This window comes from Anas acuta, chromosome 17 (genome assembly GCF_963932015.1).
Source record: "Anas acuta chromosome 17, bAnaAcu1.1, whole genome shotgun sequence".
Classification (NCBI taxonomy): Eukaryota; Metazoa; Chordata; class Aves; order Anseriformes; family Anatidae; genus Anas; species Anas acuta.
In genome coordinates this window covers 5,202,260-5,228,309 of record NC_088995.1, presented here as the reverse complement: position 1 = coordinate 5,228,309, position 26,050 = coordinate 5,202,260, and the positions used below count along the sequence as shown (strand labels likewise).

At 43.2% G+C, this 26,050-nt stretch overlaps 1 protein-coding gene across 3 annotated transcripts; it reads left to right on the top strand.

The window, feature by feature from the left end:
- The first annotated feature begins 9 nt into the window (after window positions 1–9).
- Window positions 10–26,050, top strand: HORMAD2 (HORMA domain containing 2). 3 transcript variants are annotated; one of them, XM_068701170.1, is made up of 14 exons: window positions 11–169; window positions 1,808–1,896; window positions 2,748–2,892; window positions 4,268–4,331; window positions 5,342–5,378; window positions 6,716–6,736; window positions 7,481–7,507; window positions 8,846–8,913; window positions 11,584–11,735; window positions 12,333–12,586; window positions 13,426–13,534; window positions 14,700–14,764; window positions 23,635–23,770; window positions 23,868–26,050. In XM_068701170.1, the coding sequence occupies exons 2-13, from the start codon at window positions 1,846–1,848 to the stop codon at window positions 23,737–23,739; spliced, it is 1,098 nt and encodes a 365-aa protein (XP_068557271.1). In that variant the 5' UTR covers window positions 11–169; window positions 1,808–1,845; the 3' UTR covers window positions 23,740–23,770; window positions 23,868–26,050. The 3 variants fall into 3 exon arrangements, with proteins under 3 accessions (XP_068557272.1, XP_068557271.1, XP_068557270.1); XM_068701171.1 differs by lacking the exons at window positions 23,635–23,770; window positions 23,868–26,050 and adding an exon at window positions 15,239–18,896 and having other exon boundaries at window positions 10–169; XM_068701169.1 differs by having other exon boundaries at window positions 23,635–26,050.

Genomic DNA, 26,050 nt, shown 5'->3' with positions numbered 1-26,050 from the left:
GCCCGCCACGGCGCCGCCGAGCCCCCGCCCTCCGCCCGCCCCCAGCGCCGCGCAGGCCCGGGGGCCCCGCGGCACCGCCCGGAGCCGAGCCGAGCCGAGCCGAGCAGGGCCGGGCCGGCAGGCGGAGCCCGCAGCCCCCGGGCTGAAGGAGCGGGGCTGAGCCGTGCAGGTACTGGCCCGGCCCGGCCCGGTGCAGCGAGGAGGCCGCCGTGCCTCAAGATGGCTCCGCGCCATGGCGGCCCTGGCCCGGCGCCTCAGCGCCTGGTCCTGGTCTAGGTCCATTCCCTCTCCTCGGCCCGCAGCGCGCTGGGGCTCTGGAAGCCTTTTTTCCTCACATATTCCGGGGAAAAAAAAAAAAAAAAAAAAAAGAAGTCAGGTTTGGCCGGGTTGCGATCGTGGTTGTGGTGCCCTCAGGGGCACCACGTACCCAAGCAATCAGATCAGATACAGGCAGTCACGGTGATGTTTCCTTTGTGTATAAATCGATTGTGAATGTACCGTGTTGTAGGAAACATACTTCCTTATCTCTCTGGCTCGCTTAAATCAGCTTTATTTAGCTAATAACCTGACGTTGGAGTAATGCCTTTGTCTGTTTTAATTGCATTCCAGTCCTGTTTGAAGAGTGCTTAGTCAAACATGATTTAAAAAAAAATCCTAAAATATTTAACATGTAAATACTAAAAATTTCGCAGGTGTGTGTTTATTGAAATATGCTTTTATAGCAGTAATCTGCCTTCATTACTAAATGAAGTGCTAAATTTAGCACAAAAGCTGTGACAGGTTCCAATCAACGTCCTAATGACTGCCAGCAAATGGAAATGAGGCTTCCATGGAAAAGAGCTGAAAAGGTAAAACACAGAACAAGATTCAGTCAGCTGCCATAAAAGTCCTCTGCTCACTGCGTTAGTTCACGATTTAAATCAATCCACTATGTTTACGTTATTATTTTAATTGTTAATAGAAATACTGACTGGCTGTGGACAAGGAAGCGCTCCGCTGGGGACCTCTTCGTGGTGTTCTTCATTAGCGTCTCCCCATTAGCGAATACACATTGAGATCTTGCAGCGAGCCATTTTTCAAACCGGTTAATGTGTGCCTTGCTAATTCCATCTAATGGAAGCTTTTAATCAAGATGTCAGTCGGTGCTAAATGAAGCACCTCACTGAAGTGCCAAACACGTAACGTCCACGTTATTTCCTTTATCAACCAGCTTTCCATTCTTGTTAGATAAAAAAAAAATAAAAAATGATTTTCCTCTTTAATCCAGGTTTGTTTAACAAGACGTGCTTTCATTAAAACATTGTGGACTTCTCTCTCTCTTTTTTTTTTTCTCTCTCTCTCTCTCTTTTTTTTTTTTTTTTTCTCAAGGTGTCCCAGAAGAGTCATTCCTTTATTCTGGCCAAGATTGATGTTAGTGTGTTTCCTGCTTACCCTTGCTAAAATATTGGCTACCATTGGCAGAATTCCAGTTCTTTCACATTCCCCCTTCACACTTTTTAATGGTTGTAGGAATTAACATTGTGGCTTGGAATATGAAAAATGCAACTTAAAAGGGCAGTAGCTGACATCAAGTACACTTATGGCCCTGAATTTCAAATACTATTGATCATTTACCAGTGAGTAGAGAGTTTTTCCATTCTGCAGACTTCCAGGCAGTGCCATAGTGTATCTGTGGTTTGCTTTGCTTTAGCTGGCAATTAGTTTTTATACTCGAATCTGGCTGAAGAATCTAGTGCCTACTTTAAGGAAGATGAGGAGTTGTAATGATGGTGTATTTTCCAGGTGTCTTACATCTGCTTTTTTTCAGGTTTTCGATTGCAAGTGGAAGACAGGTCTTTGAAATACATGATGGCCACTTGTCAGCTTTTACGCGCTAGACAAAAGAAGTCTTCTAAGGTAAAAACCTTGAAATGTGGTGCTGCTGGCAATTTTACCTGTCAGTTTTGGTGCCTGACATATCTGTACCCTGTGAGCTGGTAACACTTTCTGCTGGCTATGTGGTTCAGTTTAATTAAAAAGCAGGTATTTCCAATTTAATGAGTCCAGGAAGATACAGCATGGGGTTTTGACATACTTGACTAAATAAATAAAGGCTCATGAGGTGTGTACAGGACTTTATTAGCAGGAAGTAACGCAATGACCTAATAGAGGAACTAAATTTAGTATACTTTCCACTGGGATTTTTCATGTTTAAGTCATGCAGTGCTTAGTATTTACATTAGCTCCAATCTTAGACATGTTTACATCTCTGTGTTAAAATTGCTCTGAAAAGTAGGTCTGCCTACAGTGTTGACAGGCTTGGTCTGCTGTCACATCTCAAAAAAAGCTGGGGCAGGCACTGAACTTTGGTACTGCAGTAAACAACACACCAGCACAGGCACTTGCTTGACTCCAGTATTAATTCTGTAGAGCAGAGCTGGCAGAAAACTATATACACTTTTGTTTTTAAGGGGTGGTTGTCTACTAAGTGTCTGCATTGGTACAATAGAGGGGGTGGGAATGTTCAGCTGTGATAGAGGAGGGTAGTGACCAATGCAGTCTGCATCTGGGTTGGGTAAATCAGATCGATTGATAACATTCCTTGAAATATTTAATCGCACTTAGTTTGGCACGAATCCCTCTCTGTGTAATATGAAGACCAGGGAACTGTTAAAATTACCTTTTTAAGTTACCCTTTCTTTCTACCTGTTGAGAGTCATTTCTAAATATAAAATAGCTCTACTTTTAACATTACCCTTCTTTTTCAGGAATCAGTGTTGTTCCCCAACAAAATTGATACTGAGCAGCAGTCTGTGGTGCTGGTGAAAAGACTTCTGGCCATCTCTGTCTCCTGTATAACATACCTGAGAGGGCTGTTCCCAGAGAGTTCATATGGAACTCGCTATTTAGATGGTAACACTTCCAGTTTATGCTGCATTCTTATTCTTACTTGCTATATTTTAGCAATAATCTACTCTTCAGATTAACGTCTAGCTGCTCATGTATGTATGAGTTTAGTTCATTAGGAGTACAACTAGCATGCTTTCTCAGGTCTTGATGCAGACAAGGCTTCTGCATCAGATAGAGTATAGCAGACAATGTAGAGCTATTACAGCTTACAGCGACACACAGCTTTCCTGTTCATGTCTCTTTTGGTTTGTAATTTTTCCTTGGTGTTGCCAGCCCTGTGAGTCAGTCCCCAGAGTCAGGAGCTTGACTTAAGAATTAGTAAGTATTTAAAAATCAGCTCTGATTGATGTGTGTTATTTCCCTGTGGATTTTTGAGCTCAAATTTTCAGCTTTCTTTGTGAGATAGAATGTAGAATTGTTTTTGTCATATATATATATATATATATATTTTTTTTTTTCTGTAAAAATTGACTAGGTCACATAACCACATGTGTTTGGTCAGAACTAGCAAACTAACTACAGTCAGACCTTTAAGGAAGAAGGACGTTACTGTAAGACTTGTCATAGGATCACAAGAATTCATGATGCTTTGATTCATCATCCTCTTTTTGTTCATTCACGATGTGTTAGCAGGTTTAAAGTGTTTCTTTGTATTCCAATCTATCTCCATGCTTTTACCTAGGCAGGTAGTTACCCTGAAACATGGTCACGTGTGGACTCGGTTGAGGGCACAGGAAATCCCAAATTGTCTTTTGATCACCAAGCCCTGAAAAGCCACTAGTCTTTCTAATCAAATGTCAGGTCTTTCAAATGCCTTTTTGATCAAAAATGTTAACATCTGGCCTGCTTATGCCTTTAAGTGCTCTTTGGTTGACTCCTAAGGTGTTATTAATTCACCTTCTCATTTGCAGGATGGGGTTCCTCTTGCCATTTGTAATTCCTGAAAAAAGTGGCAGAAGGAACTGTGTGGAAAAACTTAACAGAAGCAGTTTATTCTATGTATAGTCATTTATCTCATTCAGATGTTGGTGCAGTGTGAATGCAGATGTGAAGGTATTGTTTGGAAATGCCAGAGTAGATGGGAATGAAGAAGGGAGGGAGTGGGCAACGGAAGCTGTAGGTTTTTTGAAATTAAGCCATAACTAGCACTTTTTTCTGGCGGAGTCCAGATCATCTGAGGAAAATCTTTGACATTTGAAAATGCAGCAATAAGCTTGTGTCAGCCCACCTGGGACTTAGTGGAAAACCAACATTTCCGCTCAGGAAGGACCTCCAGATAGTGTTTTATCCAAAAAAGGGAGGATGACTGCTTTGGTTTCAGTGTTTGCCCAATAGCTGTGATAAGGATGGTAACTATGTGCTAAATCTGGTTTTGCAGACCTCTGTCTAAAAATTCTCCGAGAAGATAAAAGCTGTCTGGGATCATTTCAGATAGTCAAGTGGTAAGTGAGTAACAGCGAAACTAAGACAAGATTGTGCTGAATAGCAAGACATCTGCCCCTCACATTCTTCTTCTTCCTGTGTTTGAAAATACTGTGCCCAGTAGTGCGATTGGATATGCCAGTGCAACTCCCACTGCTGCAGCGTGTGCTTGGCCCTGTGTGTAAGCAAGACAGAATTAGCTAGCAGATCATGTGAGTTCAAGGTCTCTTGAAGTGTTAACTTCAGTGAGGTCATGGTCAGGCCCCAGAGCATACAGGCAGCATAGGTAGGCAGAGAAAGTAAAGAAAATCACAAGATTGATTCTGGTTTTGTTTGTTTGTTTGTTTGAATATTTTCCAGTTTCACTTTTATAGTGATTCTTGCAGATTCTTTTAAGTATGTCCTATATTTTATCTCCCTGGATATTGTGTGTCTAAGTACCTTATGGCTGTCTTGTGTGCTATTTAGGATGCCTTTCAGAATTAGCATGTTCTCAGCAAGCAGAGAGTCTGACTTTGATTTGCTAAGGAGATAGGCAGCTGCAAAGACTCAAGGACCATTGCTACCTCAAGTAATATTTACTGCTTTGAGAAAGTCCTTAGCTGTAAACTATGCATCAGATAGCAAAAATTTACAAGACCAGACATGTCAGGCTGTGTTCAGAGCGAAGCTTCAGCCAAACTCTGTATGCAGCCATTGGGAAAAGAGCTGCTGGAGCGCAGTCTCAGGGAGCCAAAACAGCACTGAGCTGAGAGCCACTTCGAGCCAGGCTTCAGGTCCTTGTCACTGTCAGGACTGAAGTGGGCTCTAGGCTGACCGGCCCTAGATTATATAAACAATGAAACAATGCAGAGGATGATGTGGCCTTTCTGATGATTGACCCGGAAAGGACTTTACGAGACCAAAACGTTACTAGCTGTGTTGTTTTAATTCCGGAATATACGCACTTTAAACTGTATTTGATGAGTGTATGTTTACAGATTACGTGATAAACATTGCTGGTTAGTACTAAAATGTTTTTCCCCGGCAGGATTCAAGGTTGTTTTGATGCTTTGGAGAGGCAGTATGTAAGTTCTTGCGTGTTTTTTTAATGGACTTTTCTATTTTTTTTTCATAAAGTATGGACAAAACTCTCTTTCTATTCCTGCTCTAAATTTTTGTAGTGATTTTATGTGCACACAACACACATTCACAGCTGCGGGGTAGGGAGAAAACCCTGCCTGAGAATATATGAGCATACATGAGAATGTATCTCCCTGAGATTTGGGAGTTTATTCCCAGAGCCCAAATATTGACTGCTGCTGCTCCCTGGACTTGCCTGTACATGGTGTGTGAAATAATTTACAGCCTGAAAGGGTTCTTAGTTCTTTGTTCTACGTTTATCTCTTACTTCTGTGTTCTACATTTGCATTCTCCAATCTCTGGATGGAGACACTGCCAGTCCGAACTTGCAGGTCTTGATCTCCATGCCTGTTTTCTTGAGGAAGGTTCTTTCATGCTTCTGCTTTCCTTTGTTTCTTTCCTCAAGTCCTTTCCCTTCTTCCTATCTTCTCTAACTATCTTATCTTTCTGTCTTGGGTTCAGACTTGATTCCTTTTTCTGTAGAGTAATTCATCAAGTAATGTGTTTAACTGGTTTCAGGACAAAATCAGCTAGTAAGTAATCATATTCCTTGCTGATTCTCACACAAAAAAATGCTCTGTACAGGAAAAAGCATCAATTGTCATCATCTCTGTCAGCACTGTTCATCAAACTGACTCTCATCTAGATCAGATGAAGAGGGGGTTAGTTTCAGCACTGCTGATCGGATGGGCTCTTAAAAATCAGTCTCATTGTGTATATGGTAGTTCAAGATGTTGTGAACTCAGTTTATTGCTTGCTGACAGTTCTAGGAGGAATTTAGTCCTCTGGTATTTATAAGAGACATCAATTGGTTGTTATTGGGCAAAGATTTAGGGAAAAACAGATATTTAACATGCTCTAAGATTGTTTTCAAGAGTAGTCCCATGTAGAGTTTCTTGTGATAGCGTAAATCAAATACCTTTGGTCAGTTTCTTACCAGAGAGTAAATACCAGTCTTCAGTAGGGATAGGTGCTATTGTGAAAGAGTTTTAAGTTGGCATAGCCTCTGAAGATTTGTTTAACAAGAGTCCTAAGAGGAAGTCTGAGCATGCAAATGTTTTCTTCGGGAAACTGCATGTGACACCAAGTAAACTGGCCACTAGGTGTTGCTGATGCAGTGCTATGAAGAATCCATATAACGATTTTTGACTCAGTTTGTTGAATGTACATATTTGCTCTGTGTAGGCAGTTCGATTTTGAAATGTGTTTTTTTTTTTTCCTCGCCCATTAAGGTTAGATTATGACTTTGTGATCTGTTTTCTCTTTTTTTCTCTCTCCTTAGTTGCATATCGCTGTCCTAGCAGTAAGTAAATGGATGCAAGGCATTTTTCTTCCTCTACCGTGCTTGACAGAGATTTGGAGTCAAGGTTGTGTCAAACCACTTTTTTAAGGGGAAGTCAAAATATGTGTGGTTTTTAATAGAGCAGCGACCTTTCTTAAATATGGTAAATATGAACTTCCTAGGCTGCGTGGGAACATTTTCTCAGTATGTCAGAATTTTGACTCTGAGGCCTGACAAGAATCCTTAAAGTCCAAGAAGCGCTTTTGTGAGCTTCGTATTGTTGCTTCCAGCAAACTCCTGCCTCCATCCTTGGAAGAAGGAAGCTGCTGTGTCTCCTCCATTTCCCTCTACACAGAAGTCCTCTTTATTACTCTGATACCAGTGAAACCACACACTAGCAGCTATGCTGGGAGTCTTTTGCCCTGGTCTTTTGTAAAGCAGCAATAGCTATTTTATGCACCTATTCTGTGCATAATTTGAGCATTTACATCTCAGGCATCAACAGTTACCTGTGAGGGTTGGAATGGGAATTAGCCTCATTCCTCCCCAGTTACACAGATGAGTGTCTTCTACCTGTCTTTGAAGTGGAAAGTATTGACTGCTGATAGAGGAAGGCTGTTTCTCAGCCATTCCTTTCTCTGATCCCATGTTACAGATAGTACAATCTCTCTGCTGTAATTTGAAAATATCATTGTTTATAGTCACTTTTCACTGGTTCATCTTATCCAAGGGGAGAATGCGCTCACTGTGCTTTTTTTACAACAGATTTACACCGATCCCAAGGAACCGGAGGTAAGAAAGAATCTTAATTAATCTTTGAGGCAACTGAAGGCATGGGTGAGTAGATTTTTATTCAGAATGGACTTTTGGCTTACGTTCTACCCTGACATAGCTGCCTGGTGACCTGGTTTCTCTTCTTCTGCTTTCACTCAAGAATGACAGCTCAGTGAGCTGGATTGTGATCAAACACTCCTACCGGGCACTAGGCTGTGGGCCCATCTAGGGCCTCAGGCAGGGATGTTAACAGGCAACTAATGGGCATGTTCCTGATTTTGTTTTTCTTCCCAGAAGGAAGAAATGGGAAGTTCAAAATCATTCTTTTATTCTATTATCATCTTTTTAACAGCAGTGTTGAAAAGGGAGCTGGTTTTTCATGCAGAGAGGTTTGGGATAGAAGTTATGAATTGCTTGAGACCTGGGGTGTATGTGTTACATACTGTGTGTGCTTATCCTTTCGGTGTTCTCTGGTGCGTTGCCACCTCTGCTATTTTGTCTACATCTAGCCTGCAGTGACAGGCTCGGGAGTGCAATGTGTAAGTGAGGTTCTGCATCCATTCTGTCTCCACAGAGTAGTCGCAGGGAATGGCTGCAGAACACTCTTACCTAATTACAGTTCTGCTGCATTGCCCCACAGCATCTGGGAAGGAAGCAAGGATTAGCCCTAACCAAGGCTAAAGACCGGGATTTGTAAGGAAGGCTCAGAGTTAAGAGCTCAACTCTGCTCCTCCCAATCAACCTTACTGCCTTTGAAAAAAAAATGAACCACAGGCATGGGACTGGACGACAGTAGATCCTTTTTCTTGTGTTGAAGTAGTTTGTTCTTCCTAATATTCTCACCTAAAACTGTAGCAAATCTTCTTAAATGGAAAATCATCTAGATTTTTTTTTCTCTCTCACACAAAATTCTGAAACCACTGAAATTCAGCAATTTCTGAATTTTGTCTTTATGATACCATTTCTATTTAGTAGTAGGAACAGCCCTTCAGGTCCTTCTTGCCTGTGTACAGAACTCTGGGCCAGATTTCCTCGTGGCATTGCATCACTGGGGAAGCCTCACATCTTTCCTTTCAGTAAGGGAAGCCATCAGCAGATTGTGGCAGTTGGCTGGCCTTGGTGCTTCATTAGAGGTTTAGGCTGGGGAGTCAGGCCCACAAAGGAAGTGGAAGGAGGAAGCAGGAAGTTTGCAGCTTTTTATGATTCTTTCAGTGCTAGGTGAGTTATGGTTCTTAAGAAAACTTGCCAATGCAAGTGATAATGGAGTTAAAGCTGTAATCATGTCACTAAATTAGTGCCTGTTTCTTCTTTTCAAGAGACCTGTTTCTTCTTTTCATGTTCTTTGTAAATCTCTAGACAGTGACTGAACTGTATCAATTCAAATTCAAGTACAAAAAGGAGGCGCCCCAGATGGACATCATCAGGTAATGGTTTGGTTTTATTTCTCAGAATGACATTATGAAAGCTCTGTATTCCTGAAGCCATAAGAAGAAACTGCCCTTTATGATTATAGCATGTCTGAGTAGCTAAGCAGCTGTAAATACCGTCAGAGTTGAGAGCATTGTTCTTTCCAGTGAAGCTTTCCCAGGTTTGATCCCCTTTATGAAGATCCCACACCCAATATTTTTTTCCTTGGGCATTTGCATGCATATATTCTGCTTGAGCAGCCTTGTGAGGGTGACCTGGGAGGTCTTTCGCTGATCATGCCTGCGTTGATGCTGCAAATCTTAGAGTAGGAAGCAGCAGCAGGTTTTTACATCTTTTCAGCACTGTGTTTAGTAGGGCATAGTCCTGTTCAACTTAAACTAAATACTGTAAAAGGCAATTGGCTACAACCAGAGCAAAGGAAAATAATTAGCCAGTTTTTAGATTATCCTCTCTAATTACCATTGGTACAAGATGGACTTTTGGGCCTTGAAACCTGCCTTTGTAGCGAGAGAGCTCTGCTGTCTTTTATGCTCCTCAGGAGGCTCCTCCATAACACTCCCGAAGTGTGCCATTCACCAGTCTTTCTCTAAACACATCCAAATCATTTTTCATACATGGCAAAATGATTTTCTAGTGAGCAAATCTGAAACACATCTGAATCTGGAATGCCATATTGACTGTATCCTCTGATACTACCTCAAAGCTGCTGTTGATTGTCCTTACTACAGTGAAGAAAAGAGGAGAGCTTTGGGATATGAAAGATATTAGATGGCTCTTGAGTACATTTTTTTGTGTCAGAATTACTCAGATCAGTCATTTGTTCCTAGAAATAACAGCAGTCTCCAAATGGAACTCAGCATTCCTTAGTGTCCATAGTACTGCCCAAGAAGTGGCTAAGTAATCTTGCTGTTCTGTTTATATCAGCTTCTTTGAAATCTCTTTACCACATTGTTTGAACACTCGTGGCACCAGATTCCTTAGCTGTGGTCTGTGCCCCCAGTGACTGACACTGCTGCCACAGGATCATGCATGTACCTGCAGTTGTTAGTAAGCTGGCATGCTGGCATTGATCAGAGTATTGTCGTCTTTGCTGTCAGCTCCTTCAGTTGATAAAACTGCTTCTGTACACCTGCAAGGTTTATTGTCACGTGCAAACCTGGAGTTAATCATTCCGTGAGGGATGCTTTATGTCTGTGTCCTTGTATCTGAGTGGTAAGGAGAACCTTTCTCCTAGATGATCTCTGACCTATTTGTGTTGATTTTTGGAGGAGTTCCTCACCAAATTCCTCACCATGGATCCCATCCCTCAGAGAGGTTCAGTTCCTCAGCTTCTACCTGTTGGCACGTTCCTGCATCAAATCCACAATATTATTCCTATATTGAACCAGTACTTGACCTGTTAATTCCTATGGAAGGTGTGTCCTTTTTTTGTATACATACTTCCCCCTGCCATTTCTATTCTGCTAATCCCAAAACTTGTAAAGATGACGTAGAAGGAAAATTGTGGCTTTTTGTTATTCCACCCTAGGTGTTGCCAGCATTTGCCCTCTCACTGGTACATTTCAGAACATGCAAGATTTCATTTGATGCGTGCTCGGCATCAGTTTTGTTGTTAGCAGCTGGAAGCCTACCAAACATACATACCCTTGGGAATACAAGCTGTTCAACAGCCACTCAGTTTTCATGATGAGCCTAAAAGTTTCAACTGGAAGGGGAAGTCAGTCTTAATGAAGCTATGCCTTCCAGTGATTTAATCAGTCATATTCAGCCCTGGGATTCTCCCTGCTGTCTTAGGTTACATACTGCTTTTGAAGCAATTTGTGATGATTTTGTTAGATTCCATCCAGCCTACAGTGTTGTCCACCTGCCAGTGGTCTAACAAGGACATAGTTTTGTAATGTAGGAGCTCCTTTCTTTAAAGCTTCTTTTCAGTGAAAGTTAAGGATGCTTAGCTTCCTTAGTCACTTAGTGATTCATCCAGTCCACCTTCAACTGTCTGATCTCAGCCGTTCATCTCATCTGCCTCAGTAGTCAAGAGAAACAAACTCCTCCAGAGGGAAATTCATCCCACTTCTGTTATACGTTTATCTCAGTCTAGACTGCTTGCTTAGACTAGCCAGCTGACATTTGGGTGGGTGAAGGAGGTGAGAGGAATGCCCCTTAGTCACTTTTGAAAAATGTGCTTCCGAGCTGGTTTTTCTTACATGGAATTGAAGTGAAAACATGTAATTCACTTCTCTTCAAAATGCAAAATGGACTTGAAAACAGCCACTGTGATGAATCGGCTTTATATGGGATTCTCACCTCATTCTTCTCATTCCTGAAATTGCTTAGGTGAAAGGCACTTGTTTTATGGTCCTTTGATCCAATTTAATCATGTTCAAACAAGTGAGTCATGACATTTGTATAATGGGGTCCATTGCCCCAGCTACAAAGTCTTTTCAAGTGTAAATGCCATGCCTCTTCATTTAGAACTGTTGTTTTGCTGATGCCACCCCATCCCTGGAGTCTGTTTCACTTCCCTGTTTATCTGGAAATTACATAAAGGCATTGTAGCTTTGTTGCTGGTGGTTTGAGACAAGTCAGTGGGTGCACTGTACTTGTAATTAGATCTTGAATATTCATGACCGAGGAAAACAGCTCTGTTATTCTTCTTTCCATTGTAGCAACAAAATGAACTTTGTGAATGGGGTGTGCAGTGAGGACATTAAGCAAGCCAGCAGCCTGCTGATCCGTAAGCTGTACCTGTTAATGCAAAACCTTGGCCCGCTTCCCAATGACATTACCCTGACCATGAAACTCTTCTATTACAATGAAGGTAGGTAGAGAACAACACATGCTCCAGGGAGAACTTCCCTTTCCATCAGTTTCTGTGATAATCGTGAGTCCCATAAAAGTAATACAGCTTAGAAAGGTGAAATGGTAGTAAACTAGTAGGATCTATTAGCTGATAGAGAGTTTGCACCAGTGAGAAATGGTGTAAAAGTAAAGCCTTCTGACACACTGGGATGGCAGATGCTTTGTAAGAAGGGGTTGAATATCCATGTAAGAAGTATAGCCATGCAGTGTGAAATGGAGACAACCCTCTTCTTCATTTTTTTTTTAAGGAACCAGCATCTTATGTTTGCTGGGTTCTGCTCCAGAAAGTTGAGCTCATTAATGGTATCTCAGAAGTCTAAAGTTACTTTCTTTGAGCCCCTGGATAACATCTGCTCAGTCCATTTTTTTCCTTTGAATTCTCTCCCTTCTTCCCTCAACAAAACAAAACAAAACAAAACAAAAAACAAACCACAGAGTATTTTTAGTAGCTGGTATTGTTTCTTGAGGCTGGTAGATATTTGTCTTTTATAGAGCAGATTAAAGAGAAATGGAACTTGGTTTCTCTGTCAGCAGTGGGTTCTTCCTCCCTCTGTAGTGACTCCCAGTGATTACCAGCCGCCTGGCTTTAAGGAAGAAGTCGGCCCTACGGACCTGTTGTTTGATGGTGATCCCGTCAACCTGAAAGTAGGGTCAGTCTCTACTGGGTTCCACACCATGAAAGTGAAAGTAACGACTGAAAACAAAAGAATGGGGAGAGTTGAAAGCAACCTGATCCAGAAGAATGGCCCTACTGAGATCTCCCATCAAGGGTTAGACTATGATGAAGAGGAAGAGGAGGGGAGCACCGAGGTACAGAAATAACTCTATTCTGTTTTCACTGGAGGAACGGAGTTTATCTAGCAAAATTCTCCTTAAAAGAAACATTTGCTCTGAATCCTAGTTTAATAAGCTTGTAGGGCAGCAGCACTACAGAGGATTGAGCTGGACTGGAAAATCCATAGGTGTAATGAGATCTTCTTTGGAGAGTATCCATTGGCTTACCGAGTGTAGTATGTTCTCCCAGAAGAGGGCGGTGATTATACAGAGAGAGACACAACACACACACACACACTTACACGCTTATACACAGACATGCACAAACTGGGGAAAATTGCAGACTTTGGCATTTCCACTTGGTGTTTCTCAGGCCTAAGGCATTTTCCGCTATGTCGTTAGGTGAGATTCCTTCCACTACCCCTAGCCATCTAAAAGTTGGGCACTGTGTCTAATTTCTCTGGGGCCTTCTCCGGGTTTAGTGGAGAAGAAGGCATCTTTACCAGGCAGTTCAGATAATTTCCTTAGCCAACAAGTTAGGGTTGAATGAACAAGCCTCTGGGGGTGCCTCTCTCCAGAATAACAGAAGGAGCAGCCTGCAGCCATAGCTCAGACTTGACAATTTCATGTAGGTGATCAGTGCTAGGCAACAAAACATAACCAGCACCTGACAACAGGAAGCTATTTAGGTCAGAATTTTCTGTCTTTTCTCAGCAAATTTCTCTTCTGAAAGACCTGTGGGCTCTCGAGTAGGGATGCCAGGGTGCTGAGGTGTTTTGAAAATCCTTCTCTGTTAGTGCTGAGTTTATAGATGTACCACCTGGGCATATTTTTTTAAGTTACGCTATTAAGACAAAGCATCATTTACGTTGCAGGACAACCCTCTCCCTGTCAGAGCAGATTCGGGTGAGCCTGAAAAGGACAAAAATGATACCCATCCAGGCTGGAGAACTGAAGCATCTTCTTTCTGCCTTCAAGATACAGGTAGAGGTTCAGCTTCACAACTGAAGGAGCTTGTGCACAGAACTGCATCCTAGCATAATGTGTAGATTTTCTCACCTACTTGGAAAGGGATGAACAGTTTGCCAGGCTAAATCAATTTTGTATCAGATCAGATTGAACTATAACAAAAGGCCAGTTTTGTATGCTTGGTTTGTTAACAGAAACATTCATTTTTTTTTTATCATTATCTTTCCTCTTCTTTATCTCAGCAGTTTTTTTCAGATATGGAGGAAACGCGAAGTTCATTAATACTGAGTTATGTTATCTACATTTCACCAAGGCTCTTTTCCTTTAGCTGTTACAGTTTGATTTTGCTAATAACTTTCACATATGAAAACATGTGAACATATATAAAAAAAAGCCTTCTCTGTTCCTTCAGTAAGCCTAGTTTTGATATACCATGCTGTATTTGACCTTTGAGGCTCTCAAATACAGCCTGTGAAACAACCCTGTCACATCAGTAAGCCTAGCTTCTGATATACCCTGCTGCATTTGACCTTTGAGACTCTCAAATATAGCCTGTGGAACAATACCATCTAGTGACAAAATGGTAAATAGCATTCCTGAGATCCCCAAGCAGTGCAATAAAGAAGCTAGGCTGCCTATGAAGTTACCTTTTCAGGTCTTTCTCCTGCAGATTCTCCGATGACTGAGTGAACTCATTCTGACACCTTTTCCACTAAGGGGATATTTACAAGATCTTCCTCCTTTAGCTAATTGCCTGTATTCAGGAAGCTCTGAGGCACTTTGGGACATTCCCATCAGATTTTATGAAAACTGTCTAATAAGGTCAACAGTTAGTAATCAAGGGACAAGCTGCTATCCAACACAACCACTTGCACAGAGAATATACTGGCATGAGCCTTGTTTTCTTAAAAAGCCAGGTTAAAAATGGAGTTTAAGTGTCAACCTCATGGATTGGAGCTGCAGAAAGTTAATGTGTTGCACATTCAGATGGCACTAGTCTGAAATCTCTGTTCCAGTAATAAACTGCCATTGCTGGCACTGCCTGAGAACAAAGGTTACACAATTTCAGACCAGTTTTGGTACAGTAATTCATTCGTGCTTTTGCTTTTTTTTTTTTTTTTTTCCAGTCAAGTGTAGGGTTTTCAACTTGAGAGCTAATTTTGATGTGTTTGGATTGTAGGAGGAAAGGAGAAGACAGAAATAGAAGGAAAGGGCAGAATGCCTTCCTCAAGGGCCTCTCAGCAGGTGAGAAAATTTTAGTGGTTCTATGATGTGCCGGGCAATGTGGAATTCATTGTCATGGAATATTACATCATCTGGATGGCACAGGATTCAAATAACTTCTGTGGATTTATTGTACAGTATCAAACATACTGCTACAAGTGTTACGGCATAGGGGTATAAGCATGAACTGGAAGCACTTAGGAACAAATATTCCGTGGTCAGCTTATTTCATTCATCCACTACAAGAATTTTTGTACTATTCCTGGAGTTGGCACTTGTGAATTACACATGCAGACTAAACATCGCAACCAGGCTGTTTTACCTGTGTGTGTTTTTGGATTGGGCTTCTGAAATCACCTCCCTGTGTTAGGTTTGAAGACTGTGCTTGTCTGTTGCCTAAGATAGTCTTCACCTCTGCTTTCTTGCATGCAGACTGTCTTTATGTGTGAGTCACAGGTACTGTTGGATCCTATCCCTTTTTGGCTACCTTTCTAGGATAAGAAGACTCATCTATCCCCTGGAGGTGCCGATCTCTTTTTCATTGGTTACTGGGGCAATCCAAAGAAGTAGGGTGGACCAGACATGTAATTTTAAATATGTAAAGTTATGTGAAATTAATTCAGTCCTGAGACTGTCCAGGTCAAACCCTGAATCAGAATCAGAGCTGGAATTCCTGGGCTTGTGCATAAGTTTTTTCAGTGACACAGCAAATCTCTGAATACCACCAGACTTGCCACTTGATCCTTCTCCCACTCAAATTAGTTGAAAATGTTGTGAGCTTGAATGTTCTGAAAATGAATCTTTACAGGGTAAGTTAATGAGTAGGAAATTGCTACTAAAAATTTCCCTGCTTCTGTTGAAAAGAATCCTGGGGTGTCTAACCCAGACAGCAACTGTAGACGACTGCTTAATGTGTCACTCAAAAGGCATCTCAGAAGTATTTGCCTTGACTCTGGATCTTAGAAATGAACTTATGTGCCTAGGCTGGTATTTTTCAAACTTTAACCACATATTTTTTTGTCACATCCTCCAGTTTCCTTCTGATCATTGTTTATTCTGTCGTCTCTGTGAAAACAGGAGCCTTTCTTGTTTGTAACCCATGGTTGTCCCACTGATTCACACTCTTACATTCTTTCGGGTCTGTCATGATTATAATCAGAGCACCAGACACCTCTCTCTGTGAATTTCATTAGAACACAGTAGCAATAGTGAGAGTTTCTGAAGGTGGTGGAAACCGTTACTGAAAAGTGGAAGAGTCACTTTATCCATTGAATGCTTCCAAAGACTTAAAAAAATAAAAATAAAAAAAATTCCCAAGCCCTCTGCCTGGTAAATTCTGCATGGCAGACAGTTTTTTTATTTATTCTTTGATACTATTTTCTAAACCCCCACAGCTTAGAAGTTGGCTAATATTTCAGTTAGGTTAGGGAAAAATAAAATCAAGTCACTATGTAAAAAGTGCCGATCGTCACAGTAAAGCCAGCACTAATACAAATTTGACACTGTTTTCCACGTGGGAGGGACTTTCCCTCCTTTTCTGAGGGAAGTGGGTAAAACAAATGACCATTGTGTATTCCACTTGTATCAGGAAGCCAAACTATTGAGTGGTTTGTCTTAAAAAATGAGGGCAAGCTAGGGAAATTAGAGTTAGGTGTTACCTAACAGGGTCAAATACAGGTAAGATGGTAGAAGGAGTCCTGCTGGGGTGTGAATGCAAACATCTTGTTGCTATCCAGACTGCAGTACAGTCAGTCAATAGCATTGTCCAGCTGTCAGGTGTGTTCAGGGAGGCTCTCTGATCTGAGGAGGCGTGAGGTCTCCGCAGGGAATTGCTTTCTCCTGGATTCCAGAGTTCAGTTGGCTTGGTGCGTGAGGGTGCTCGAGGAACAACTTGGCCTGGGCCGTTGAGGTCTCCCTATTTTGGGCAGACATCGCCGTTAGACTCGCACTGCTAGTGCGTGACGAGTGTTAGGTTTCCACCAAAAGAGCCTCTTGAACTGCTCAATTAATTGCTCACATACCAGTGCTGCCGTGAGGGAGCGGGCAAGACTGGGAAGTAAGGAATGGGGAAGAGAAGGCCTGGGAGGAGACCTCGCCCTTCTGCTGGCCGTGCAGCACCAGCTTGCTCAGCTCTTCGTGGAGCAGCACCGCAGGGACTTGGGTTTCAGCGCTCGACTCTCTAAAGTTTAAGGCCAAGATTTTCAAATCTAACTAAACCAGTTCGGAGGGTCCCAGAGTTGGGTGTCTGTAAAAGGATTTGATAATCAGAAAGTGCTGAATTCAAAAATCTGGTACTCGCAACCAGAAGTTGCTTTCGGAAGTAAAGACCAGCACATTACTGCTTTTCATCTGGGTGAACTGCTTTATTCCTTCTGGATTCTGGATTATCAAAAATAAGATCTGTGCTGTTGGGACAGAGTTTATTGTTCATTATCTTCCTGACATATAGCTTTTCAGGAAAACCAGGAATTAAAGTATTACAGGCTTATTTTTATCTCTATGACATGGGCGAAGCAAAGGATGCAGATCTGCCAAAAGAGAAGAAGCTATTCCTGCCCAGTTAGAACTATAACTGGTGTTTGATAATGGCCATGGAGAGTCTCTGACAGAGGATTTTCAGATTGGAGAAAAATTTACATGTACTCAACTTGCTTGTTATCTGCAATCTAATGATTGATGATACTTAGGATCAAATGAGAGATTGCCCTTTCCCAGCAAAGCATCTCTGTGCTTAATCATCCAGAGTTAGACACCAGCATGTAAATTAGCCTACCTCTGCTGACTTTAGGAGAGCTTTTCTGATTGCATCAGCCAAGGATTTGTCCCAGTGTGCTATCTTTATGCGTCTTGCTAGTTGCCACTGGCATTCTAGGAGCTGTGGTCTGAAAAGTTGTATTAAGTAGGGAATTGCTGCCCATTGATTTAGTGTACAGAAATCTGCTGGTGGGAATGGGTTCCTGCACTGAATGTAAGATAACCTGAAAAACTTCAGCATACTGCTTTATCTTCTTGCATCCTTTAATTGTCTTGTCCTGCAAATTGTTTTTTGTGTTCATATAAGCAAAAATGTTAAGTGGAATGAATTTGGAATGAAATAGTTCTAGAAGATGAGTAAAAGCTGAGCATGTGGACGCCTCTGCAGGCTTTTATCTCCCATCAGCAAGCTGTGGGCTGAAGTTCTGGGGTGGTCCTTCGAGTGCAGTCTCTTTGCACAGTGCAGCAGCCGTGCAGAGCCCTGAATCGCCCCAGACCAAGCCTGTGCCAAAGCTGGAAATGGTGTGGCTGCATCAACGCAGCACAGCCCAAGTCAGTTTTTGGCTTCATTAGCTAGGGCCAGACACTGCTTATGCTGCTGGACTGGCCACGCTCATGCTGCTGGACTGCTGTGGGACACAAGTGCGTGGACACAACTGGTTTGGATAACTGATAGCCCAGGGGGCTCTGCGCCTGGCGGAGGCATGCTGCTGCTGTGTGAATCAGCTCTGGAGCTGTCTGAAAGATGTCTAGGCAGAGATTCATTTGCCTAATTGTTGTAAAACAGTGTCATTTTAGGCATCAGAGGGTAGCCCAGCTGTCCAGCTGCTGCTCCCCATGCAGAAGTCTCAGGACTACGCCCCCCTTTCTGTTAGGGACTGTGGTAGCAAGGGGAGGCAGTGTGAGTGGTCCCTCTTGCCCAACACATTGTGAGCAGTGTCTGTGCTGTCTGCCAGTGCCAGGTCATCCTGATGGAGATTCTCGTGCCTTTGCTGAGCTCTGGTGTTGTCTGTGGCTTCTGTCTAAAAGTGAAGGTCAGCACCAGTGGGTCCAGTTGCAGAAAAACAGCTTGAAGATCAAGACCTTTGTTGTCTGATTTTTCCCAGGCAAACCACTTTTACAACTGCCATGACAGAAAGCAGTTGAAGGGTGAAGTCTGCCATTTGCAGAGCAATAGGAAAGCATTTTTCTGTGGCAATGTCATTATCTTGAACTTTTGCAGAAAAGAAAAAAAGAAAGGTTTATCTCTAACTGTCTATCAAGCAAACTGTATCTGATGAGAAGTTCCCAGAACATTTTCTCCTCCAAAGCAGCTGAGGCAACACAGACCCAAACAATGAAGAGAGCAAGATTCAGAGATGAGCTAGCCTTTCTCCTTCCTGTTAGCTCTGTGAGCAGGGAGACCAGGAGGTCAGGAAATTCCTGGCTTCTCTGAATTCATGTCAGATCCTTAGACGTATCTGGGGCCATTTATCCCTTGCTTGAATTATTCCTGCTATCCCTAATTGCTTAGGAAACAGTTTCCTCGTGATCTCTTCATTCAGAGGTGAGGCTCATCACCCCACAGATGGGGGAGAGTCAACCCACGTGCCCTCAGATTCCCTGACAGCTACTCCAGGGACATGGGAAGCCAAGGAGGATCTGCACCAGCTGCCTTTGGACAGGTTCATAATTCACATGCCAACAACCAGGCCCTCTAGAGAAATCTGCACAGGGTAAGGCTGGACAGATCTAATACCCTGTGAGGATATCCCATGAGCACGACTGAGGGTCCTGATAGAGCCTACGAGGAGAGAGACTGGTGTGCTTTTTTCCACTGGGTATTTTTTAAGTGTTTTTTCTTTTTTTTCCCTACTCTGCAAAAAATCTGTTCATTAGTCCTTTAAACGCAATAAGATATACAAGATACAGAGTAGACGCATGAGACTTCCAGTTTCAAAAAAGGAAATTGCGTTGAATGACAGAGATTTTAACAGTGAGCTATGGAAAATGAAGAGGACTAGTGGTAGTCAGTGATGTCTTGGCATGGCTTCCTGGGGACAGAAACGTGGCAAGTTTCCACCGGGGCACCACAGTGAGCGTCTTTCATTCTTCCACCTGCGTAAATTGGCTTGCACGCTAACCAGTGTGATTCTCCTCCACTTCGTACAGATGAAGATCAGGATTAATTCTACTGATGTCAGTGCGTTAGCTTTACTGGAAACTGATAGGAGATTAGTGCCAAGCCCTGCCTCGACCGTTTAACCTCTGGGCCGCCTTCACAGAATGGCAAAGGTCAGGGGGGACTGCTGGAGAGCAGCTGGACCAGCCTGCGTGCTCAAAGCAGGCTGCCCAGGACCTTGTCCAGTCACATCTGAGCATCTCCAAGGATGGACTCCACGACCTCTCTGGACAACCTGTGCCAGTTGATCACCCTCATAGTAAAGGAAACCTTTTCTGTAGGTTTAAATGGAATTTGCTGCAATTCTGTTTGTGTCCTTTTCTTGTCTCTTCACTGGGCACCACAAAGTGCCTTGTGAACCTTTATTTATCTGTGCTTGGAGGGCATGGAGCAGCCAGCTGTCAGTGAACAGACACAAATTACTGCCTTCAATCAGAGATGCCCATTTACTGGGGATGCCTCACGTTTTAGGGGCTGCATTTAAAGAGCTTTTTCCAAGTCTTGCTTTTTGCAAGCAGCAACTGTTTGCTGTGCTACTGAGTTAGCTGCAGCTGAAATCACAGAATACATCAGGCATTGCCCCTCTCTGATTAAAGTTTCCTGATGGTGACAGATGTACCCTGCAGATATTTGCTGCCCTGGCAGTGGAGGGTTGTTCTGCCTTATTTCACCAGTTAAGTCGTGTATCTCAGTCCTTATTCTTCTGGCTTGCTTGATGGAACTGGGCTTCCTTTGATATTCATGTGCTTCTGAATTTGTTAGGGTAGTTACAAGGTACCACATTAAACACTCCATGTCCTGACAAAGGGAAGTCTTCTGAGGGCACAGAATGCACCAAGTGCCAAACCTCAGCATGGGGTAGGCCGGGGACAAAGAGGGGACACGGTTGAACACTTACGCTATTCTAGCTTTTCTACATAGGATGCCTTGGGAAGCAAAACACATGCCAGAAGAGCTGTAAATTTGCATCAATTTATGTTGGGAATTTTTGGCCGGAATACACGGGGACACTGGGGATTGAAAATTGCAGAGCACAAAACTAGGTCCTGATTTTGTCTATCTAAGAATAGCAGTGTAGCCATAGTCTGCTCATTCTGCTCCATCCACCAGTCTGCCTTGGGAAGGCTTTAATCTAAGTCTAATCTATTTTTAGCCTGATATCTTCTCCAGACAAAGTGCAGCTGTCCTGCTAGCTTTATGCCAGAAATTAGTAACACTTGCATGATTCACAAGTTAGCTGTAATTTCGCAGAAAAAAAAAATATCTGTGGCAAAATAGTACATTTTTACACACAGAGCACTACTGTAAAACACAGGAGATTCACACTCACTGTGTGCTCATGGTATGACCCAGAGCTACGTCGTGGACTGAGCGTCAGGAGGTCACAGGTCTCTTCCTGTCTTTGTTTGATCTTTGCTCGATCTGGACTTGTCCCCCCGTCCTGTCCTCAGCGTTGTCCCTTCGCAGAGGAGGCCTGCAAGCACCTGGCTCGACGCCGCAGAGGAGCTGAGGCTTGTAGTGGTTGTGTAAGACAACAACATTCGTACAGGCTGAGCTCTCTAAGTCATGCATCCCAGTACATGGGAAAAAAATACAATTGATCAACTTCTGGAGCCTTTGATTGTATGTTTAGTCAATGGGAGGGATTTCCTGCTTTTCACCACACCGTTTAAGAGGTTTACTTCTTGGTTAAAGTCAAATAAACATACGTAGGATTTGACTTAATCCCATTTAGTGTTGCATTTCTGGGGAAAAAGCCTGAGTGTTTGGTTAAGGTTGGAACCTGGAAGTTGGACTTGGGCTCTGTTTGTGGCTCTGAGCTGCGACGTGAACTTGTAGCCTTGCAGGAGCAGGACGGGACATGTTGACTTCAGTGAAATACCTCACACTTTTGACATCTTATTCATTCAGTAGATGAATGGTGCTTGTCTAGAGCACTTGATGACTTGCCTGGATGTTTTTACTTTTCTAATCTCAGGTTCCTGTTAGGTGGCAATTCTGCCTGTGGTAAAGGGAAGGAAAACATTCAGAGAGAAAGCTGCAGCTGCTCGTTGTGGCTGCGTCTCCCACCTTGAAAGTATCCCATCCGTGCAGAAAACTTAGGAGGAATAAAAAAGGGGTAAAACTTGACTAAGTATCTGCTTCTGCTGCAGAACATCCATTCCTCGATAGAGGAAATAAAAGCGCCAGCTCAGGCTGACATTCTCGTTATGCGGTTTAGGCTAAAATAGAAGAGAGCTGCCTTATTCAGGTGACGAGGGGGCTGGAGACTGGGGATCATTGCTTTGCTTTATTGTCTGGCCAGCAGGACATGGTACAAACTTTGCAGCTGTGTTAGCACTGGAGAGTGTCTGGATGCAGTGTTTCCACCCTCAGGGCCCTTTACATCAAAAAAGGAAGCAGACAGGTTCAAACGATGCCAGGGAGAGGAAAGTAAATAACTGCCTAAAATGCCAGTTTGAGCAGCTGGATATCAGGTCAGAGCTGTAACACAGAGATCGACTCATCAGTGTTTTCTCAAGCAAATATGCCTTGGACAGCGCTGGAAATTTTGTCAGACATGAGGGAGAACCTGCCTGTCCCACTTTGGCAGATTCTCCTTTTCTGTTTTCATGGAAAGGAAGTTGTACTTTGTGCGTTAGCCAATATCATGTTGCTCATAATGAAGAGGAGGGAAGAAGGGAAGTTGAAACATGATAGAGAGGCGAAATGGGGTTGTTTAAAACTGTTTTGCTGCTAATCCGTAGTCAGAGTTATTTCACACGTTAGAAAGACCATTGCTATGTAGAGATTACCAAAGCCTCATACCAAGGTCAGATGGAAAGAAAGCCTTGATGACGTGGGTGGGGAATTCTATAACGACCACATTTTGTAATCTGGAGACCTTGTGCTTGTCTCCAGGATATGTTCTGGAATAGCTTTTTATTAACTCCTTGTGTTTTTCCTGCCTCACTTACAGGATTCCTCTTGTTTTTTTAGTGAAACCAGAGCAAACTAATCTTATTTTGAAGCAGCAACATGGTTAGCTGTTTTTTTCCCTCTTCATTCACCTTGCTTTCATCCAAATGAGTTTTCTTTTGGAGGCAAAGTTGAAGCAGTGTGCTGTGTGGTGTGTCCCTTCAGCTCCGTTCCAGCGAGAGCAAGATAGGCTACGCTGCCTGACTGTGTGCCTTGTCTCTCTGGGTGGGCTGTTCTCTGCAGCTCTGTGTTATAATTATACGAATGTAAATATGTCCTGCAATAACAAGTGAGTTTGTCACTTAGATGGCACAGCCAACACTTCAACTGTCGTTCTGGCTGTTCATCTCTCGGTGATCTGTCTGAATCACCCGAGACCATTGACCCATTTATCCTGTAACATACATTTAGTGGTGGTTTTTAACCTTTTGATTGGTAGGTCTCTGGGCAATTTTGGAGGGAGGCTTGTGTCTTCCTAGAGGGAAGTTAAGCCTTTTGAAGCAAAGCTTGCTTCACTTGGTTATTTTTCACAGACTCACGAGTAGTCTTGGAACTCAGAGGGCAACCAACTCACGCTGAAATTCCATGGTGTGCAAATAGAGGTACTGTATGTCTCATCCTGAAAGGCTGTTTCAAGTGACTGCAAATTTGACATAAGTGCCTCTCTTCTGTTACATGCATTTACGATTATCTGATGGTAAAAGAAGCTTCTGCCCTACAAGCTATTGTGTTTCTCAAAGATCTCCTTGTTCCTTGTATTTTCTTTTGGCTGTGGGGCCGAAACATTCTCTCTCCCTGAAGCTGAACCTGTTGCTTTCACAAACCTTATGGTCTCAATTCCAGCGAGTATTCCAGTTTTGATTCCTTGCCTAATGGCTTTTCTGGAGAACAGGATCACAGTAAATAAACCCAAGAGGATCCAGGAAAACACATTGTAGGTTTGGAAGTTGTGTTTCTTGACTTGTCTAGCAAGAGCCTGTACCGTGAGAATGATCACTGCTTCTGATGGTTCTTACAGATAAGCTGCCTGAACCTTGCATTTAGCCAGGAAGAGGTAATAGGACCCAAGAAGAAAAGGAAGGTCAGTGAACCAGAGAAGCTGCTTCTGGAAGGCAGGAAGTGATGTTCGCTCTGACACAAAGTGCATTTAGAAGGTGTGAGTTTGCGTTGTCATCTGACAAGTAAAGACATTTACTCTCTCCTCATATTTAACTCTCCACACACCACGTGTGTTTCTGCATATTTGTCTAGTGCAAACCGGTTTGCAAAGAGACTGCAAGCGCCATAACTGTCCTGACAGCGTGGGCCAACAGCACTTGTTCCATGTTCTAAAGTTGAGGATTGATGATTCCATGTGAATGTGTCCGTGTGCTTCTTTCTGTCCGAGTTCTCCCTCACTCCACACACACCCCACTGGCTAAATCTGCTCCTTGGTGGCCAGGCTGTCCTTTGCCAATATGTCATCAATATTAACGGCACTATTTCAGGATGAGCTCTCTGAGGTATCAATGCCAGCAAACAACAAGTCTCATGATTCATTATGCTTCCTCCTATCTACTGTTTCCGGAGCGCTGATTTTTTTTTTCAAAGAAGTTTTTCTTTAATCTGTATTGAATACAAAGATAAAGTAATCTATAAGCATTTTCTGCTGCCGCTGAATGTTTTCTTTCTGACTCTGCAAGTAGTGTTGCCATGACTATATTATCAGCTTATTTCTAAAGCAGCGGCTACCACGTACCAAGGGGCTTAGTTAAGTGATAGAAATCATGTTGAAATACTCCACATTTAAAACCTAACTTTTATAAAGGTACCTCATGATGGCAAACACAGGTAAGGAGAGCAACAGCAATAAAAGAATTTCTGTGTCCTTTGGAGCACAGGTGCTGTGTATTCTGGCATGCAGATTGCCTGGCAGACACTCTGTCAAGTTATTACTGGAGTGGAGCAAAATTGTCTAATTGGTCTTAAACGTTTTTTAAAAGGTGTTCATGGAACAGCCTCTCCATTCCTTTATGCACATAACAAAAGAGATACTGAAACACGAAACACCGAAGGGAATTTAGTGCACCCTCTTCCCAACTCGGTGTTGATTGAAGAGTTTAAAATCTTACAGGGATGGGGAAATAAAAACACTGGAATACAACAGAGTAAGGCACCTCGTAGTGTAGCATTATCCCGGCCATTTCAGAAAATGCAGCAGATTTCGGGACAGGGCTTGAAGAGCAGCAGTGGTTTTGGATGTAAGGTGTTTCTTCTGTGGTGTATGTCAGCCCCAGAGGAAGGGGTGAGGAGCACTTGACAACTGTCTGACCCATAGCGTGCAGGGCATGTGACAGAAGGATGTTGGCCACCAGAGCCATCGCTTGGCACACCGGGTTCCCCACTGCTATTAACGTGGGGATGGTTTGTGCTGCGGCAGCATTTGGGATCGGCTCCAGGCATCGTGGATCTTCCTGCCTGCTGAAACTATCACCTCTCTGTGACTGGGTAGAAGCCCACCAGGAGGTGGGGATTGATGCACCTCTCTTGTGCTTGTACTTGGCTGGCCACCTGAAGGAGTTGCAGGCCAGACCAGAACTGTCTGGGTAGAGATCACGCTGAAGCTGAACACCCCTAAATGTTCAGCTCACCTCCTCTTCCAGGTAGCTGAGTTACGCATTGCAATCCTCATGCTAATACCACAGCTGTCCTTACTCGGCCCGAGGCAGACAGACCACTGACTGTCCGTGAGCCTGCAGCAGTGTCTGGCAGGTTTTGTGGCTTGATTCCTATTTCACAAAACTTGCAGAACACGAGTTCTCCATTTTATCCTCGCTTTCAGTCCTGTGTTCTCACTTTTGCACCTGTGGCCTAATAAGCCAGTTTGTTCACATGCCAGAGCAAACGAGAAAGCTTCCTTGAGCCCAGATTTTGTAACGATATTTGCTCTCATGCCTGCACATCCACGGGAGGCCTGCGTTCTTCACGGCACAGCTACAGCTCGGGACCTGCCTTGACCTGACAGCTTTGCCCTCGTGCTGCTGGAGATTACGGCTCTGCATTTCTTCAGCCCACTGACTCCTGCCTGCCCCCGGAGCCTCGTTTTATTGTTGTATTGTGCAGAGAGGAGAAAGACAAACGTGTCTCCGTGTTTATGGTAACTCAAACAATTTAGTCCCTCAGCTTGCTTCGTGCACACTGGAACATGCAAGGTGTCCTGGCCCGCAGTGAGAGGGAGGTAGGCTGCCTGCTGTTCCCGCACAGCACGAGGGAGCACCCAGACTCTGCCGAGTAAATCCACGGCTTAGCTGACCGGACGGTGTCCTGGTCTTGTAGCCGTGGCCAGAGACTCACTGTCTCAGTTCACATTGGCTTCTAATCAGCTATTTTACGGTAATGACTTTTAGTCATTTTCATTTCAGGCTTGGTTAGAAGTAAAGTAACTTGTGATGAAT

What these genes read in the sequence shown, in the direction of transcription:
- HORMAD2 (XM_068701170.1), top strand. Translation starts at nt 1,846, where the DNA reads ATGATGGCCACTTGTCAGCTTTTACGCGCTAGACAAAAGAAGTCTTCT. An exon ending in ATGCTTTGGAGAGGCAGTAT is followed by an intron (nt 5,379 to 6,715) that starts GTAAGTTCTTGC and finishes CTCTCTCCTTAG; the next exon opens with TTGCATATCGCTGTCCTAGC. An exon ending in AAGAGGAGGGGAGCACCGAG is followed by an intron (nt 12,587 to 13,425) that starts GTACAGAAATAA and finishes TTTACGTTGCAG; the next exon opens with GACAACCCTCTCCCTGTCAG.